General features: G+C 30.9%; 2 protein-coding genes across 6 annotated transcripts; one reads left to right on the top strand and one right to left on the bottom strand.

Moving 5' to 3' along the window:
• The first annotated feature begins 12,432 nt into the window (after positions 1-12,432).
• Positions 12,433-19,537, top strand: LOC104648772 (ubiquitin-like-specific protease ESD4). 5 transcript variants are annotated; one of them, XM_069287966.1, is made up of 10 exons: positions 12,433-13,747; positions 13,824-16,035; positions 16,124-16,360; positions 16,540-16,617; positions 16,809-16,856; positions 16,927-16,986; positions 17,065-17,145; positions 17,231-17,628; positions 17,735-17,876; positions 18,367-18,482. In XM_069287966.1, the coding sequence occupies exons 2-9, from the start codon at positions 15,871-15,873 to the stop codon at positions 17,763-17,765; spliced, it is 1,098 nt and encodes a 365-aa protein (XP_069144067.1). In that variant the 5' UTR covers positions 12,433-13,747; positions 13,824-15,870; the 3' UTR covers positions 17,766-17,876; positions 18,367-18,482. The 5 variants fall into 5 exon arrangements, with proteins under 5 accessions (XP_069144067.1, XP_069144068.1, XP_069144066.1 ...); XM_069287967.1 differs by having other exon boundaries at positions 16,124-16,195; positions 16,283-16,360; positions 16,927-17,145; XM_069287965.1 differs by having other exon boundaries at positions 13,824-15,469; positions 15,567-16,035; positions 16,927-17,145.
• A 730-nt stretch (positions 19,538-20,267) lies between these two features.
• On the bottom strand, positions 20,268-21,338 carry LOC101244760 (uncharacterized). Its single transcript, XM_004253405.2, has 2 exons — positions 20,835-21,338; positions 20,268-20,711 (listed from the first exon to the last, which is right to left on the bottom strand). Exons 1-2 carry the CDS (start codon positions 21,336-21,338, stop codon positions 20,268-20,270), a joined length of 948 nt encoding a protein of 315 aa, XP_004253453.2.
• Between the last annotated feature and the right edge of the window lie 11 nt (positions 21,339-21,349).

Raw genomic sequence — 21,349 nt, forward strand, 5'->3', positions numbered from 1 at the left:
AATGAATGAATACCTAATCTAGAGTACGTCTAAGGACTTTCTAGTTAAAGTGTGAAGGGGGCATAAAGGATGATCTCCTTACCTAGGGAAATCTTGAGAATGTGTCTAGTTAGGAACGTTGGCTAATAAAGTGGACATGATCTAATCTTATGAAGACTTTAGGTTTATTTAGGTTATCTTGAAGAGGGTGTATGGGTGTTTTCTCCCAGAAGTACTTAAGTAAGTTTTGTGATAACCTTAGTGAGGTGAACGTCAAATCATATATGTTACATTGTGTTGGGTGTATTGTAAGGGTGTGCATCTTCTCGTAAGTGGTCTTAAGGATCATTTAGGTGTGCCTAGAGAGGGTGTATGGGTGGTATCTCTTTATCTTACATAAGTGAGTCTTAGAACAACTTTTTGTGAGAATATTTCATGCTAAAAAGGGTCTTTAAGAACTTGAGAAACTTCACTGTAACAGTGAATTGATTCACTGTAAACTGACATAGATTCACTGTAACTTTTCTAAAAATGTGATCAATTTCTTAGTTATGTGTTTCTAAGGTGTTAAATTTTGTTCTTATGCTTATACTATGATGTTTTGAACCAAAAGAGCATATTTCCAATAAATTTCTGCTTTCATGATTTTTATGCATTATGTCATACTTAGTACATGTGTTTGTACTAATTCCATATTTTATCTATCTCTAAAGTGAGTCTTAATTCCTTTAATTTTATATGAAAGATATTTTAAAAGACTGTTAGAATGTTTGAAAAAAAGTTTTAATTCTGCCACTACTTTTCATATATGCATATGTGATGAATGATGCGAAAGGGCTTGTATGAGACCTCCCAGAGGTCAAGTATGCAGATTGCACTCCGAGAGTACCATATCTTCTAGGGTATGCTCTCGGGATGTGACAAGCTTTGTATCAGAGCATAGGTTATGAAAGTAGTCTTAGGAATCAAACGGTCTCATGAAGTCACGTCTAGTAGACTCTCGACCATCGATGTGAGTCACAACACATCTATTGGCAAGAGACTATAGGACGATAGAGTTTCTTTTATTTTCTACTCCTTTGTTGATTCGTAGATTTAGAAGTTATGAGATCTTTTCTTATGGTTTTCCTTTTGTTTCTAGGAAGATGAATACGAGGAGGACACCGGCTAGGAGAGTTGAGGAGAATGATGTGAATGAGGAGATTCTTCCTCAAGTTGATAAAGTTCTTGAAGGTGCTCAAGGGATCAAGGTGCTAGAGATGATCAAGTCCCTGTTGTGAAAGGAGGTAATGATGTTCCGGTGTTTCCCCTGAAATGACTAATGGGGAGATTAGAGAGGCTTTATTTACATTAGCCTGAATATGTGTATTGCACCTAGAGTGAATATTGTCAAGAGCACTATGACATCTATATTGAGAGATTCTATGAGGATGAATCTTCCTATCTTTCTTGGTTCTAAGGTGGGAGAAGATCCCCAAGAGTTCTTAGATGGAGGGTATAAGGTGTTGAGTGTCAATAGGGGTGACTTCTAGGGAGATGGTGGATTTATCTGTGTACTAATTAAGGGAGGGTTCTCAAGTGTGGTATACTCAATGGAAGGATAATAGGCTTGTTAAGTCGGGTCCCATTAAGTGGGAAGAATTTAAAGAAGCTTCTCTAGGAAAGTATTTTCCCTATAAGAGAAGGGAGGTAAAGGTAGAGGAGTTTATCAATCTTAAGCAAGTCAATATGAGTGTTGAGGAGTACTCTTTGAATTCTCTATATTGTCTAGATATACCCCGTCCGTAGTGTCTAATCCTAGGGATGAGATGAGTAGGTTTGTGACCAGGGTCGCCAACTTAGTGAGAGAAGATTTTCATACCGCCATGCTACATGATGATATGACCCTCTCTGGACTCATCGTGTATGATCCATCAATTGAGAAGTATAAACATGGTAGGATTGCTAGAAACTTAAAGAGAAGTGGTACAAGTGATCAAAGTCAACCTAGGTTCAAGAGGAAGGTTTCAACATAAGAAGAATCTAGAGGTGCTAAGGTGAAATTTGAGAAAGGAGGTGGTTCTCAAAATGGTAAGCCTACATGTACTACTTGTGGAAAGAGGCACTATAGGGAATGCCAATAGGGTAATGGGAGTTGTTTTGGATGTGGTAAATATGGACACAAAGTGAATGATTGTCCTACTATTGATGGTAAGCAAGTTGCTCCTAACGATCCGAAAGATGATGCTCCAAAGAAGAGGCGTTTCTATGCACTCCGGACTAGAGGAGCAAAGCCGAATGAGGGTGATGATGATGATGGTAAGTTCTTGTATTGATATCTTTAGTAATATGATTTCCTTCTAAGTGAGGGAGTATGGTGAGTAGAAGATCTATATGATCATTATTGCATTGTGATATTATTGCATGTTACATTATGTCTAGGATTCTGTTGAGATTAAATTTCATTGAATCTTTGCATTGTGTATTTATGAAGTTATTATTATGTTGTAAAATGATTTTACATGGTTGTGTATTGCATATTATCATGTTTCCATCATCAATTGCTTAAAAGTTGCATTTTATAAAAATGTTGCATAATTCACTGTAAGGTTGTCTGTTCACTATAAGATTTTTTGGCAAAATTGACTAATTCATTCTTTGGTTGAAATTGTTGCAATGTAGTTATAAATGATGTATATGATCATGATAATGAATATAAAATGAGTTTTTTTCTATTTGAAATGAAGGATGTCAGTTTTATAGCATGATGAGTTATAGAATTTATTCTAGTTTTTTGTTGTTTTGTGAATCTCTTGATTATGTGAAATTGATGTTTATTCTAGATGTTAGTATTGGATAATGTGTTAAGTGATATGATTTTGATTTCTGGTTGAATCTCTATTCTTGAAAGTGTTAAGAGAGTGACAAGTGTCATTCGAGGACAAATGTTGTCCAAGTGGGGGAGATTGTAATAACTCAAAAATAAATTAGTTGGATCTAGATCTTAAAATGTTTTTCATGGGATTATGAGTTCCTAAAATGGTCTATAATTTGGCAATGAGGCGGTGTCTAAATTATTAGGTGCATTGGAAGTCAAACGTCAAGGGACGACTCAGACATTTGCCGACTAGTCACCTATGTGCTGCATGTGTAGTTATGTGTCTATATGTGTGTTTCATGAGCTTATGAGGTCCTTATATGAGTTAAAATATTGTATACATGCACTGTTTTAAGTTTCGTGGAGTTTGGAGGTCAAACGTCCAAGAAGGTGGTTTGCCTTGTAACGACCTTGTGTGTCTTAGCATGTTTCGTTCAGTTTTACGTGTTCGTTTTGGATTAAATTGATATGGGAGGTACTAAACTATTATACAATCATATTCGGGTTGGAAACCTTAGGGTGAGAAGTTTTATGAAGTTTAGGTGGTGGTATGGGACGCTATCTAGACATTGCACAATAGGCTTTGAAGATATTAGTAGAGTCCCTAGGTCTTCTCCAAGACCATTACTTGAATATCCTCGATGTGATGAATGCCCCTTAATGAACTAATGAAGTAATGAATTATGATAGGAATCATGTAATCTAGAGTAAGTCTAAGGATTTCCTAGTTCAAGTGTGAAGGGGGCATAAAGGATGATCTCTTCATCTCTTACCTAGGGAAATCTTGAGAATATCTCTAGTTTGGAAGTTCGGTTGATAAAGTGGACATGATCTAATCTTATGAACTCTTAAGGATTATTTAGGTTATCTTGAAGAGGGTGTATGGGAGTTCTCTCCTAGAAGTACTTCAGTAAGTCTTTTAATAACCTTAATGAGGTGAATTTCATATCATATATATTACGTTGTGTTGGGTGTATTCTAAGGGTGTGCATCTCGTTATAGGTGGTATTAAGGATCATATAGGTGTTTCTAGAGAGGGTGTATGGTTTGTCTCTCTTTGTCTTACTTAAGTAAGTCTTAGGATTGCTTTTAGTAAGAAAATTTCATGCTAGAAAGGGGTCTTTGTGAAGTTGAGAAACTTCACTGTAACAGTGAATTGATTCACTGTAAGTGACATAGGTTCACTGTAGCTTTTCTTAAAATATGATAAATTACTTAAGTGACTTTTTATATGTTTCTAAGGTGTTAAATTTTGCTCTTATGCTTATACTATGATGTTTTAAACAAAAAGAACATATTTCCAATAAATATCTGTTTTCATGATTTTTATGCATTATGTCATACTTAGTGCATGTGTTTGTACTAATTCCATATTTTATCTATCTCTAAAGTGATTCATAGGCGAAGATGCCATTGAAGGCGAAGATTTGGATTATAGGATCGTTCAAGCAAGTTGAAGTATGTCCTCACTTGACTGGAGGGCATAGATGTATTTTGAGTTTCTTTATATTGATGTATTGTAATAGACATATAGTATTATATTTCGATTGTATGGGTTGTGTACCAAGTATAATCGTGAGTCTAAGATTTGATGATATGAGACTTAGTTCCTTTGATTTTATATGAAAGATATTTTGAAAGACTATTAGAATGCTTGTGAAAAATTTTAATCCTGCATTAGTTTTCATGTATGTATATGGGATGAATGATGCGAAGGGGCTTGTATGGGACCTCCGAGAGGTCAAGTACGCCTGTTGCACTTCGAGAGCCATATCTTCTAGGGTATGCTCTCGGAATATGACAAGTATGTACCTTGTGACTGTGATTGTGGCATGTTGAATGAAATGAGTGTCACGTTCCAACACATTAAGGGGGATCAGATGTCATGTACCGATATACATATTGAAACGGGTGTCATGATCTGACACAGTTACTTGAACCGGGTGTCACGATCCAGCACACTAACATTTTGGGTATGAGTTCCATGAGAGGACTATTGACTTGTGATATATGTGTCTTGTTTAGATTATGGAATTGTATATTGATCCTGAAATGATGATTGATATTGTATATGTTCGATATATGCCTATGCTATTAAGTCGTGATGAGTTGCATATATATCACTTATTGGAATAGCCTCTAGATCCTGCTAGTACACTGTGGTTGTGTACTGATACTGCACTTGTTCTTTCTTTGTTAAGTACATGGCATATTCACGCGGCTATCAACAGACCTCATCTAAGAGATTAGTAAACAATCGAATTCAAGGTGGACCAGTTCTTCCAGGCTGCCATGACTTCTCTTTTTGCTCAGTCCATCTTATTCGGACTTAGATTAATACTCTAGATGATCCAATGTTTTAGATTTCAGGATTTAACCTTTTTATTTAGACATATGGTTCTTGTTAAAGTTTTGGTACATTGACTTTCAATTTATAGGGAGTAATTCATCAATGTTTAGTAGTCGTTTTTAGACTTTTTTAATCTAAGGAAACTCTACTTTATTTTTCATATCAACATGCTTTCGTATCTTTAAATGCATAGTTTCATGGTTAGTTTGGTTGTAGTTATGGTTTTCCCACCAGAGGGTTAGTGTTGGTGCCAAATACGATGGTGAGGGTCATGACAAAGTTAGTTACAGAGTACTAGGTTCATTAATCACGATGTACCAAAGCGAGTTGTGGAACGGTACAAAGATGTTTGTACTTTTCTTCAAGACGGTATAGGACTTTAGGAAATCTCTTTGATTCTTTTATCTCCTTTCATGCTATAACTTTGTTCCACTGTGTATCTGGTGATCCAAATTGGTATCTAATTTCCTTCACTCTTTTGTCTGCAAATTGTTTACATTCACTTCAACGGTGTCACGCTTGTAGCTCCCGTAAATGCACCAACTAAGGATCCTGCAACAAAAGGTCGCGATCGAGGTAGGGGTAGAGAAAGAACTAGGTGTAGAGGCCGAAGAAGGGTAGAACTCGCTATGGGTAGAGATCGAATTGAAAATGCTCCAAGAAATGAGAATCCTCATGTATATCTTAAAAAGATAGAGAAGAATGTAGAGGTTGAGGATGATGAAGATGTTGGACAAGAGGAAGAGGTGCCTGCTGAGACTATAAGTATTCCTCTCTTAGACCCAGTGTTAGCTCAGCAAATCATGTCTTTCCTGAAAGGATTGGTTGGTCCTGGATTTCATTCCGCAGTGCAAGCAACTCAAACTCCCACCAACCTCCTATTACTATTACCATCCAAAATATGGGTAGAATTGTAGGTATCGATGCCTCCCTTCGTCCATTGTTGGGTCCCATAATGACTGGTAATGAGCATGAAATGTTAACTAAGTTATTGAAATTGAAACCACCTATGTTCCGTGGTTCTGAGAGTTAGGACGCCTATGATTCTATCCTAGATTGTTATGAGATGCTTCATAAGTTGGGAATTGTCCATCAGCATGGAGTAGAGTTTCTGACTTTTCAACTTTAGGGCGAGGCAAAGTAGTGGTGGAGAGATTATGTGGAATCAGATCTTCAGCTTTACCCCCACTTACTTGGACACAGTTTCATGCTATGTTCTTGAAAAAGTATGTGAGTCAGACTTCGAGAGACTGAAAGAAGGATAAGTTCATGACATTGGAGCAAGATGGTATGTCTTTGCATGCAGATGAGGCTAGTTCCATGCTTTTTCTAGATATTCTACGCCATTGGTGACTACTGAGGAAGAGAGTTTTTTTCTAATTGTTAAGGGAAAAAATTCTGAGTTACAGATATTTTATGTACACATGACATTTACATGGAAGATTTTTAATGAAGTAATAGATTTTGTGAAGAATGTTAAAGGGATGAGGCAAGATGGTCAAGCTAAGACATGGGCTATTAAAGCTAAGAGCATATGTAACTTTCAGGGTTCCTACTCTAGAGGTTCAGGAAGGACGACACTTGCAACCCGACTAATTAAGTGTGCTATGATGATAGTCAACCGGTCATGTCAACTAATATTTATTTCAACAGAAAAAATATAAAGTCACCATTGAAGTTGTCTCGGATTTTTATAAAGACACCTTAATGCTGAGACTGTCCTATAATCCCACTAAAAAATTTGAACATATATTATTATACCATTTTCTATCAGACCCAAATTTCAAGAAGCAAGTGAAATCACACACCAATCATTACATAACACGTGTTAATTTAATTAAAAATATAATTTTTTTCATTTTAAATTTTTCCTTTATCTTATTCTTTATTTATTTCACTCTCTCTCTCTCTTACTTTTTGAATTTTAATTTTGATATATCTTAAATTTCATTTCATCTTTCACCTCCCACTTTCAAGTGATTCATCCCTCCATTCCCCTTCCCACCCCCCATGTCAAATGGAAACCAACTCCCACTTTTTTTTTCTTCTTCTCCGGTCAAATTTTTATAAATTCATACTATTATTAGACTTTATTGAATTATTAATAACAAAATAAATTATTTTTGTAAGAAAATTTAAAATTTTGAAGGTTCATCAACCACTCATTTTCATATAAATTCAAAATTAAAAATGATAATTTGAAAAGAATCAATAAATTTCTCGAAAATTGAAAGAACTTAATTAAACTCGAATAAAAAACTATATGATACTTCCTGATCATCTTGAAATCAGATTAGTTTTATCAAATTGTTCGAAATGGAAAAAAAATATTTTGGTAAAATTTTTGTAAAAAAAAAAGGAAGGTGAAATTGTGATAAAAATGGTGACATTGAAAGTAAGAAGCTTCAATGAATGTAGATCACAATGAATTTTTGAAAAGAAATAAGTTACAAAGAGAAAACTAAAAGGAAAAAAATTTATAATAATAAGAAGAATAAGAAAATATATTTTATAATAAAACACTTGTAAAAAATAAAATTATAATAGTTATTTTTTGTTGTTCACTCTCTTTAAAAGAGTGCACACCATTCTCTATGTCAAATGGACGAAGAATGATGTAATAATATTTATTCAAAATTGTTTAGTGGGGTAATAGAACGGCTGCAAAGTTAAGGTGTATTTTTGAAAATTCGGGACAACTTCAGTGGTAAATTTATGTATGTTCTCTTATTTCAATAAGCTTGTACTCTAATGTTCACGTGATTTCATTATCATGCTAATATTCCGTTCCACTAATAACATAAAAATTTGAGTAATCTTTCATGTAATATTTGTAACCCACTTTAATTATAGTAATATGAAAATCTTAAATCTTTCCATAATTTATAGTCTCAATATAATTTTTTTTATTTGACTATTTCTTTCAAACTTAAAAAGTTTCTCTCAAGACTTTCTACAATATCAATAACATGAGCAATTTTATTTCTTTTGATAGTAGCACATTAGCTCACCATAATTCACAATTAACATTGAATACTACAACATATTCTATGACATTGTTTGTGTGGTGAAAGACTCTTTTAGGGAGATGTCTACATTATCATTGTTATGGTCAAATTATTATGAGCAAAACTTATTTTTTATTTACTTTTTCCATCAGTATCTCTTCTTCCTCCTTTTTTTTATTGAATATATGACAAAATATTTTTGACAAATAGAAGTGCATAACTAATGATAAATTTGTGATGTCATGCATTATTTCTTTCTTTTGTTCTTTTGGTAGTTCATAACAAAATATATCGTAATACTTGTAATGTACTAAAAGTACTTGACCAATGAGCATTTATACTAAAAAAAAATTAGTTATTTTTCTCTACCTTCTATACGGGTGAATTGTGGTATATATTAAATCATACATTAGTATGTCCTTATTCTTAATTTTCATCATTTGTTGACATATTCACTTTCAAGAATGATAGACTTTTCCAGACACTTATCTCAAGTCACGTTCACTTAAAGGAATTGATTATAATCATATATGTATATTTCATAATTATTTTTGAGATAAGACACTAGTACCCTCTTAGACTATGAAAGAAATCTCAAAGACACATCTTAACTAAACTAAAGTCATATTACCCTCATGAACGTTTTTTTTTTTGTAATTTTGTACACCTTTTTGGCCTATGTGGCCTCCAAACATCTCTCACGCACCTCACTTAAGTGGAGTCACGGAGTGTTCCATGTAAGCCATAAAGTGTATAATATTACACAAAAAATGAATTTAGGGGGGTAATAAGACCTTAGAATAGTTAATGTGTATCTCTGAAATTTCGGTGATAGTCTAGGGGGTACTTGTTCCTAATCCCATTATTTTTAATTAGAAGTAATGCTTTGAAATTTATCATATTTATATGACACACCTCGACATCACTTTTGAAATGTCAAGTGCACCTTTACAGTGATGACTATTATTATTTTGTCCATTCATGTTCATATTCATATGTCCAATCATAAAATAATCTTGTCATCTTTGATAATTTTGTTGAATTTTTGTCACATTCACTTCCATGGGTGAAGCATATTCAATTGAACGGACTTCACGTTTTTGGTCAAGAGCATATCAATTTGCTTAGTCATCATTATATCATAAATGTACTGTATTTGGATCTTAATCCATTGTATTATCTATATAAAGGTGTGTTAGGTCAAAATATGATGTAATTTGAACTCAAAATCTTATCATTAAGACTTTAATCGATGTCTTATCCTTTTTATGCGATGAAACTTTAATCCGTCCTCTTAAGCTCAATCAATGACATTACATATAATCCAAAATAAAATAAAATCACCCATATATTATCATTTTATTAATAATAGTACAAATAAATTTAGTTATAATAAGACTTGAAAATATCATATATAAATGGGATAATGCCCAAGTACCCCCTCAATCTATGCCCGAAATCTCAGAGACACACTTATACTATACTAAGGTCCTATTACCCCCCTTAACTTATTTTATTAATAATTTTTTACCCCTTTTTAGCTTACGAGACACTATCTTGTGGGCCCAATGATGGTTGACTTTTTTTTTCGAACTAGGGCCACGTAGGCTAAAAAGGGGTAGAAAATTACATATAAAATAAGTTCAGGGGGGTAATAGGACCTTAGTATAGTATAAGTGTGTCTCTAGGATTTAGGGCATAGGTTGAGGGGGTACTTGGGTATTTTCCCTATATAAATTATTACCTTTGCAAAGTGCAATAATGTTGGTCCTCATATATAGGTGCTCTGAATATCATTTTTCAACTTAAAGGTTTTATGAATAATTCACTTATTCAAAGCTAATAAATTAACTCTCAATATTAACTTCACTTGTTGTTATGTATGAGAATTCATATCTTAGATTGCAACTTGAAGATAAAGAAACTAAGGTAAACAGTAATCATCACAATAATTGAAATGATTCCTGAAGATCCAAAAATCAAATAAACACTTAATAAGTGGGCCTCCTAAAGTTTGCAGGTTAAATATTTTCAACAACATGTATGTAATTATATGATGGCAATCTATATCTATGGACCCCTAAAATTAGCATACTATTTTTGCAGATACATACTAATCAGAATTAATGAAATAATTATTATGAAAGAAAGCTTACCATAAAGCAAAAATATATTGTTAGCTTACCATTGATGAACTTGCTAATTTTCCACTTAAATTACTGGTCATTGTCTCATTATTCATTCTTAATATTGTGCTAAATTTGTAAACCTTTTTAGAATTATGATATTTAAATAATCCATAAGAAGTGAAGTTCAACTTTGAAAACATCAACAATAGAGTAAAACAAAAGTAGCAATGATTTCTTTTTCTCTAATCTTGACTATATATTTCAATCTAATATCTGATCATTAACGAACAAAAATCGTGCAACTTGAAAATTTTTATATAATTATTATATATTGATTATTCAGCTAATGATTATAATAAATCAATATCCACTAAAGGAATAAACAACAAGAGAATACAACAAAGAATTAAATTTGATAAATTCAGTTAGTCGAAATCTTTTGTTTCTTGTGGTTGAAATCATCCAATTTTCCGCTTATAGTAGTGAGCATAGCCACAAGGATTTAATAAAGTGTTTGAATATATATATATATATATATTAATGTCAAGTTTAACTCTTAAAAGAAACGTACCTTACCTTCTTCCAACGAAGAGAGTAGATACAAATCAAAGATGATGAATGTGACTACAACTTCTGCTGATAATGTGTTACAAAATGAATCATGTGTCGTAAAACAAAGAGTTAATAACTTTGATGGTCACTCAACTACTCAACTTTCATTTTCAACTCAAAAGTCACTCAACTATGATTTTTTGCACAGAAAGTCACTCAACTTTCATTTCAACTCAAAAGTCACTCAACAATGATTTTTTTGCACAGAAAGTCACTCAACTTATTTAATCGTTTTTTAATTAAAATTTAGTGACGTGAAATTTTAGTTATTAACATTAATTTTAAGAATCAAATATATATCCTTTTAAACCATCTAATGATTCATCTATTTAATTCAACCCGCTAAAAATATAATATTAAACATTTTATTTTACCATTAACTCTCTAAATCATTCTCCATTGAAGATTGAACATTTTATTTTACCAATAATTCACTAAAAGAATGTGGGAGACAAGGGAGAATAATTTAGGGAATTAATAGTAAAATAAAATATTCAATATTATATTTTTAACGGGTGGGATTAAATGGAGCGTGTCATTAAATGAGTATATATTCAATTACTAAAATTTTGGTTAATTATTAAAATTCTATTTCACTAAATTTTAATGAAAATAACAATTAAATAAGTTGAGTGACTTTATGTGTAAAGAAGTCATAGTTGAATGACTTTTGAGTTGAAAATGAAAGTTGAGTGAATTTATGTGCAAAAAAATTATAACTGAGTGATTTTTGAGTTGAAAATAGAAATTGAGTGACTTTCTATGAAAATATTTGATAGTTAAATACCATCAAAGTTATTAAATCGTAAAATAAATTGACAAGAAGAAAGTGAGATAAAAGAGAGAGAGACAAAGTGGTGGTAGTAATAGTACTAGTAGATGACTAGCTAGTAGTATAATATATGTATATCTATTTGTCATGTAAATACCACCAAATATATTATATAGATGATAAGTTACAACACAAAATATATTATGTGTATATCCATCTTACATACAATGTATTATGTGTACATATATGTTACCACAAAACATATGTATATGAATGTGACATCCAATTTTGATCATTTCCGATAGTAATTAATTGTTAAGCTTCTTAATTTTAAACGATTTGAAATAATTGACTTTATAAAATTTAAAAAAATTGCAAGTCATTTTAAATAATTTTGTCATCTTCATAATTTTTTAAACTAATTGATATATTCTATATAATTTTATATATGCTTATTATACTTTATTAATATTTGAAAGATTTTAATTTTACTGGAATATTGGGTTAACTTAGCTAATCTATAGTTTATATTTTTGAGTTAATTAGTTTACAATTTCGTTAAGATGAAGAAGCTTTTCTATCAATTAATATTAATTCCTCTTGTTTAAATATTTAGTCGAATTTACTAATTGACTCTATTTGGTAAAATTAAGTGGGCTAAGTTTGCAATTTATTTCGATCATTTTCCTAAGGAATAATTAGTTAACTAGTAAAAAAAAACAAGTTATTTAGTGATAATGTACATACTTTAATAATATTATTAAAAGTGTCAAAAATGTCATTATTTTAAAAAATATATAATTATTATTTATATTATCAATATTTTTTCTCTCTGTATTTAAACAATTTTTTTTCTCTCTCATGAATTATATATATTCATATATTTAAGGAATTTTCTCTCTCTTACTGATTATATTTATTAATATTAAATTTATCACATTCCCAGATTTTAGTTGTTATTTTAATGTTATATATCTTAAAATGCATTTTCAAATTTTTAATGGGATTGTGTTTTACACGTTTTTCAGTTTTTAATAATAAAATATTTTATCTCCATATAAAAACTCTTCTAATTATTTAGAACAACTTTTTAGGTGGGATTGTATTTATGTTGTCACGTTTTCCCAACCCACTTTAACTGACAACTTTAACGTGTATTTATGTTGTCACGTTTTCCCAACCCACTTCAATATACAACTTTAACGTTATATCCTTAAAAATGTATTTTCCGAGTTTTAATGGGATTATGTTTTACACGTTTTTCATTTTTTAATAATAAATGTTTTATCTACATATAAAAACTCTTCTAATTATTCGGAACAACTTTTTAGGTGGGATTGTATTTGTGTTGTCACGTTTTCCCAGCCCCCTTTAATAGACAACAACTTCCAATGCCATATATTAAATTTATTTTAATAATAAAATATTTTCTCTCCCTATAAAAACTATTCTAATTATTAAGAATATCTTTTTAGTTGGGATTGTCATATATATCCAGATTTTCTATATTTGTTATGTCATATATATCAAAACCATATTTAATAGATATTCAACAACTTCCAATGCATTAATAATAATTTTTCTCTCTCTCTAATTCAAATAAAAGATTTGAACCGAAACAACTTCCAATGCATTAATAATAGTTTTCTCTCTCTAAAACAACTTTTCCAAAATTAATTTTTCAGAATATCTTTTTTTAATTTTCAACTCTTAATCTTCCACGATTTTTGTTTGAATTGCAGGTTATCTAACTAAAATTATTCTACGGACACAACATATTCATATATCATCAAATCCCCAGATTCGCGCTTCAATTTTTTCAAACCCGAATTTTCTACTTCATTCTCAAGTAATTCCGTTTGAAAGTTTGTTTGGAGATTCACATTGTGTTGGTTATTTTATGTTCTTCATATTACTTTTTGATTACTTACTTATTTTTTTTTAATTTTCGATCTTTTGTTGTTGTTCTTAAATTATTTTTTAAGGTTTCGTAATACCAAATTCAATCTTCAATGGATGCATTCAAAAGAGTGACTAGAGGTATTGTAAAAAAAAATACACAGTTATTTCGAGTTTCATAGTTTTTTTTTCACTCAATAAATAAACAACAATGTAGGTTCATCATCTAAGTCTAAGGAGTGTGCAAAAATGGCTGAAGAGGTGCAACATCCCACAGTTCATGAAGTCGAATTAGAACAATTTTTTTGGAGAACAGGTAATTTTTTTTTTTTGCATGTGTTGTTTATTGGATGTTTAGTTTATTTTGTTTAGTAATTTTTAAGATTGAAAAAAATACATTTTACAATGAATTTGAAAGTGTATTTGAATTGTTTAGTCTGTTATAGTCTCTATGTATTTTTGTATTGAAAAGTTTTTTTGACTATTTATGTATTGTATTTTGCATTCTATTCATATTTTTTGTATTAGTTGTCAATGCAATAAATGATTTTTTTTGACTATTTATGTATTATATTTTGTATTCTGTTCATCTTTTTTGTCTTAGTTATCAATGTAATATCGTATACATTTGTAAGTGTGTTCTGAATTTTCATCTTGTTATAGTTACTTTTTTCCATAGTTGTAATGTTTTTTGTATTCACTATTATAGTTGGCACGTATTTCTGTATTTAGTATGTTTATTGTTTTTTTTTGTCAAAGTAACATATTTTATAAGTTTGTAGTTCATAAATTTATTGTATTTTTTGTATATATGTAATGGGAGTTGTATATTGTATTCTGTATTCCACTGTATATATACAAAAAAATTCGTTTTGCATTCTTTTTTTTTGTGTTAGGTTAATGTACCACATATTTGTTACCATATCTATTTTTTTTTTGTATGTTGTGCTAAATGTGTTGATTTTTTATTTATTATCATGTTTTTTTGTTCTGTTATTTTAGTATTATTTCATTTTTTGGAATTCAATATGCCAGTGGACTTCTTATGCTTGCAAAAAGCTACCAAAAAAAGCACCCCACATTCACTGTATAGTAAGTCATGACATTAAATCCAAGTTGACTGACAAGCTTACACCGGAGCAGTATAATTTATTTTGTGAGAGTACGTGTTTTGGTCAGTATATGAAAATTAGAAAATGTGTTGGGCAAGGTCAAATTCACAGGTGTTGTATGTCACGAGAAGTGGAAGCTAGTAGTAAGCAGGCTCTTTTAATCAAAGTAAATGGAGTTATTTTAAAGTTCACAATTAGGACGTTTGCTCTTATTACTGGATTAAACTGTGTTGGTGTTGTAGAGGATTTCAAGTTTAACACAGAAGAACCTAACCGACTTATTGTTCAGTACTTTGGTGGTGATGAGACCATACGTAGATCTGATTTGTTCGATAGGTTCAATGATAAAGTTTGGGTTGACAATGATGATGATGCCATTAAGTTTGCAATATTATATTTCATTCATATGTTTGTGTATTCTGGCGAGAAGAGATCATTGCGAATTCCTAGAATTCATTTTGATTTGGTTGAAAGTGGTCGGTATATGCATTATCCTTGGGGCATAAAAGCATTTGAGTGGTTGCTACAGAGTATCAACAAGGTTTTGACTACTGATGGTCAATATTATAGAATATGTGGTATGCCTGTTGTCCTTCAAATATGGATATACGAGTGCATGGGTAAGCGTCAGACCAAATTTGCACGGAAAATCAGTGATCATATCCTCCGTATTCTAAACTGGCAAACAGTAGGAGCACAACCCCGATTCAAAACCTTGATGAAAAACACATTCAATGATGGTAATAGAGAGGTATTGTATGTAATTATTGAATTTGTATCTTTGTTATTGTATTAATTCGATGTATATATTTTATTATGTTAATTATTATGTTTACTATCGGTTTCAGATTAAATGGAAGAATGTTGTCCCTTCTCTGATGGAAATCACTGTTCTACAATTGCCTCCTGAAGGTCTTCACAAACCAACTGAAGGTGTTCAAACAGAGCCACATCGTGGTATTGATGAACAAGTACTTTCTGGACAGAATTCAGATGATGATTTTGTCAACCCACCTCCACCTTCAATGAAGGTTACAGGTAAACGAAAAAAGGGGCAATCAGTATCACCTGCTAAAAGGGTACGGAAAAATGATTCAAATATGACAGATCAAATGGAACAGACTGAAAAGATCGATCCAGTAGCGAACCAGAATGTGGAGAAAGTTGGAATTAGAAAAGTTGTGCGGAAGAAAAAAAATGTGTTTTAAGAAGAAAACCACTCCCACTTGTGTGCCAACAAAGGATTCCCAAATACCATCTATAAGTGTGTCTCATGAACAATTAATGAGGAACGAACTATCTGAATTACGAAAGGAGGTATATACTGTTTATACATATGTTATTTCAATATATTTATTCAAATAATTGCAATCCGTAAAATTTAATCATATTGTAAATGTTTCAGGTTAGAGAGGAGTTTAAAGACATACGGAAGTTGATAAATGATAATTTTAATATCATTATGTCTATTTTGAAGGTTATACAATATGCTAAATTTGTATGTTTAATTTTTTTTTATTCTTTTTGTTTTTTTGAATTCTATGTTGTAATTCAATATTTACAGGACCAAAAAAACAATGACAATGCTGGTCAAGGATCACAACCTTTTACAAGTCCAATTTTATCTGAAAATCAAAACCAGGTACACACAACTCATTTTGAAAATAATTGTTTATTTTGTTTGTATTCTGTATTCAGTATTCTATATACTATAATATATATGTCTACTATTAATTTTTTCCTATATTTGTAAGTACTTTATTTCTCTATCCATAATTTTTAAATGTATGTTGATTGTTTTTATATCAAATATATTTTCAGGACAACACAAACAATCACAATGCTGCTCAAGGACGACAACATTTTACAAAATCAGTTGATTCAGAAAATCAAAATCAGGTATTCTGAATCTTATTTTTAAAATAAAGATTACTATTTTAGTATTCTATTTTTCTTACTACATTTTTGTTTAAGATACATTTGTATTTTTACATGTCATTAATATTGTATTTCAATATAATTTTTTTTGTATATATGTTGACTTCTTTTGTATCTACATGGAATGAATGGTCTGTTTTGATGATGAGAAGTCGGAGGGCGATGAAAGCTCAAATAATGGCAGCGAGGAAGTTTTTCAAGTATGTTCATTATAAATTTTGTATTTTCACATGGTTTAACGATATTTTATCCATTCTCCTATTTTTAAAGGATCATTCAATTTTTGAAAATTCAAATCAGGGAGACATATCCGATATTGCTGATAATCAAGTATGTTTTTTAAGTCTAGATATTTATATAGTGCATTGGGGAATATTGTTGAGAATTAACATTTTAATTTTTTTAAAGGTTGATTGTGAGAATTCACCTGTGCGTAATCTGATCAATGTAGATGCTGGTTTTAGTTCGTCTAAATCAATAATCCCAAGTGTATGTTGTTCTACTTATCTAAACTAATTACTTTTGTTCTTATTAGTATAATTTGCTTTTGAATAATTTTTTTTTTATACCTCAGCCATCATTTGTAAGACCACTTGTTTTTGAAAGTCAACATGACTTTACACATCAACATGACAATGATGAAGAGGATCAGTTCATATTTCCTACCCCTATTCAATCTATTGTTCCCTTGGAAGGGTCACCACAATCACAGTTTGAGTTGGATGATTCTCTAATGCCAAGTCTCAGTGACATAAAAAGTAATCGTGCTACTGACTATACCATTAATTCAGAACGGAGCATTATCATGCACAATCAAAACACAAGCAATGAAAGCTCAAATATTCAAAAAAAGGCTAGCAAGGATAGTCAGAATCAAAAAAGTCCTGTTCACACACCATTACATGCGCATAGGATTAGACGTCCAGGACCTTTCAATACATCCCCATATATTATCGTTCAGCTCATCTGCAGGTATAAAGACATAACAAATTATAATGTATTGAAAATCTGATTTATATATGTTTTATTCTAATTTTTGTATATGGTATTTTATTTTTTAATTTAACATGTACATCAGGTACTTCATCGGTGCAACCAGTTATTTTTGAACTGAAACACCCTTTCATCTTTGATCTAATTTCTGGCCATCGTGATATCGTTATGTGGGATGCACACCGATCATGGATTCGCGAAGGCCTTTTTGCAAAACATGAGAACAAGTAAGTATGTAATACGAATAATAATATAAAAAAATGGTATGTTGTTTCATGTATTCTAAATTTTTTTAGTATATGATTTTTTTTGTATTCATGATTATTATTTTTTGAAGCTGTTTTGCATAATCTGTTTTATTCTGTTTCGTTTTTTCTAATGTATATTAAACATGTTAGTGTATTTTGAATCAATCAAATTATTGAATTCTAATGTATGTTGTTATATAAATTGTTTTGATACAACTCATATATTTTTCGTTAATCCTTTTAAAATTATGTGTTTTAATAACAATATAAATCTTTATTTGTTGTTATACTGGTAATCTAAATTCTGATGCATATTTTCAACAATTCATTAGATAAAGATATAATTTATATGTTTTCATGTATACCTTTTATTATTTGTGTACCTTTTTATTTTTTGTGTATTTTCTTTAGACGTCGTATAACTACTGTGGACATATTGTATACCTTTTATTTTTGTGTATTTCTTTAGACGTCATGATCAGGATCGATACAAGAAGGGTAAAGCACGCATTCCTGTCCCTTTTGACTTTGGTGTTGATATTGTAGACAATAAAAATTGGTTCTACAATTTGTACTCAAAAGGACAATTGTTGAATGATTCGGTAAGTAATCACTGTAGTTATTTAGTTATTATTCTTTGTTTTATTGTTATCTAATATTTTTTTTATTGTTCAGCATATCAATGTTATATTTTATTATTTGAGAAAGAAAGCAAAGTATGATGTGGACAGCAGGTATAAATACACAATTGTGGATTGTGTGTTTACGTCCAAAATTTCATCAATTTGGAAGAAGTATGAAGATTTAGATAGTGATGTCTATTGCGCTGCTGAAGAGCATTTTATAGGGGATTACATTAGATGGTACAAAGTTCATGCCGGCATTCCATGGCATTTGGTGGATCATGTTCTTATCCCTGTAAATGTAAAGGAAAAATTTCATTGGGTCTTGGCCGTACTCTCTCTTAATGATAGACGTGTATACGTTTATGATTCTTACAGAGCGGCAGGTCATGATGCAGCAATCAGGAACGAGGTTACCAAGTTGGCTCAACTCATTCCGCTAAGGTTGACTATGTATGATTATTACAAGAAAAGAGGCTTAGATAGATCTGTTAGTCAAGAGGAGAATGAGTTATTTGAGATTGTTTTCATAGACAACATACCTCAACAGACCGGTGGCAGCTTGTAAGTTTTAATAATTCTGTTGGTCAGTTTTAATTTATTTCGTATTTAAATTTTAATTTTATATTCTCATGTGTTATTCAGGGATTGTGGTATTTATATGCTTGCCTTTGCCGAGTGGATGTCTTATGGTCAAGGAAATCCAAGTGGTGCATTTGACGTAATGTTTTTAAGGGCAAGATATGCAACACTTCTTTGGAATTATGCTAAGCAAAAGCAAGACAACGGAGCCATTAGTGATTCTGAGGCACCCCCTAGGCATGCAATGCCTCAATCTGTTCGTGTTGTGTCTGATCCAATTGAAATACAGTAGTTGTGCGTTTGTTGAAGATACTTCTTTGTGTTTTAAAACTAGTGAATTTATGTTTATTAAACTTTTATGTTGCTTTATAATTTGCATACTTATCATTTTGATTAACTTTTATGTAGCAGATAATTCTGCATACTTATCATTTTGATTATCTTATGTTTAGCAGTTTATTCTGCATACTTTTGATTTTGAATTTAGTATATATATATATATATTATGTTAGTTGATTCCATGTGTTGCAATTTTTTATGTTGTATTCATCGTTTTTCTATTACATCATTAATTAAGTCACTTACCTGCAGTTGTATTGTTTATATTAAAATATAATTTATTTTTAAATGTGCTCACATTAGTTGTATTATATAGTGTCAAATATATTTATTTATGAACATTAAATAACAGTTTCTCAAGTCATTTTTTTCAGTCTTATTGCATATACATATACATATTGAAGAACTGGTTACTATATTTTGTATGTTGTATTCATAATTGTAAAATTGTTGTATTACTTGTAGTTGTATGTTTTGTATTAAAATATAATTTTTTTAAAATGTGGTCACATTAGTTGTATTATATAGTGTCAAATATATTTGTTTATGAACATTAAAACACAGTTTCTCAAGTCATATTTTTTAGTCTTATTGCATATACATATACATATTGAATAACTCAGTTTGTTGATATAGAGTGTGATAGGCACTTATATGGAGTGAGCTTACAAACGACTTTTGTTTGTATACAAGTAAATACGCGCAAACGAACATATTCTGATAAAATATTATTCATTGAAAATCATAAAAACATTTCTTACAATAATAAACGATAAATACGAACACATGTACATTTATTTTTCAAAACAAATTCAAACATATCTAACTATTCAGTTCGTGGTCCATTCCTGCATGATCGCCTATTATGTCCCTTTTGACCACAAGTACTACAAGAATTCTTGTTCTTCTTTCTATATAGCTCACTGTATGTTTTATCACGAAGCTTTTTTGGAGGCCTACCAGGTAATTTTTTGAACTTTGGAGGCTTAACTATTTCATGCTCTACACATGTAGGCACATTCCAATCTTTTCGATCAGGTAATGGATTTATTGAATTAGCATATGTAACAAGTAATGTATTTGGCTTGTAAAGGTCTGAACAATACGGTTCAGGATCAAGAAATTTCTTCTTCAAAACAGCCCAGGCGTGCGAACATGGTATTTCATCCACTTGAAATCTCCTACATGTGCAAGTTTTCTTTTCAAGACAAACAATAAATGTTTTCCCCTCATGACGAACACTGTGCACATAATTACTTGTCGCAACTACCTATTACACAAAGTTAAAAGGAAGTTAAATCATACCAGTTATATAATCTTTAATTTTTATTGAATTAAATACAAAATACAACAATTTATTGGCTTGAAATACAAAATACAAAATACAACATACCGTCATACGCAGTGAAAGTTCTTCATTTTCAGCGAGCATTTCTTGTGCTTTACCACAAAGTGTTGTGAATGTATTAGAAGCAGATGTATGGTTTTTGAAATTCCATCGACCAAACATTTGTCTAATTTCCTCAAGAAAATCATATATAGGTAATTCTCTTGCTTCCACAAGGCATGCATTTATGCATTCAGCTATGTTTGATGTCATCACAGTGCCTCGATCAACTGATGCATATACTCTTGCCCATTTGTCATAATCAGCCAATTCCAAATAATTCTTCACCCTAATATCAACATGTTCTACTTTTTTCATAAGTTCATTAAATTCAGAGAGTTTGTATGCCTTTGCCATTGCATAAAACGCTTCTGAAAGACTGTCATGTGACTTTTTGTAAAGTGTCTTCACATTCTTCCAAAGATGAAACGTGCACGCATAATGTGGTATATTGTATATCCTCGAAACTGCTTTTATAATACTCTCGTTTCTGTCGGATACAACACACATTTTATCCTTTA

The sequence above is a fragment of the Solanum lycopersicum genome, chromosome 8 (assembly GCF_036512215.1).
Source record: "Solanum lycopersicum chromosome 8, SLM_r2.1".
NCBI lineage: Eukaryota > Viridiplantae > Streptophyta > Magnoliopsida > Solanales > Solanaceae > Solanum > Solanum lycopersicum.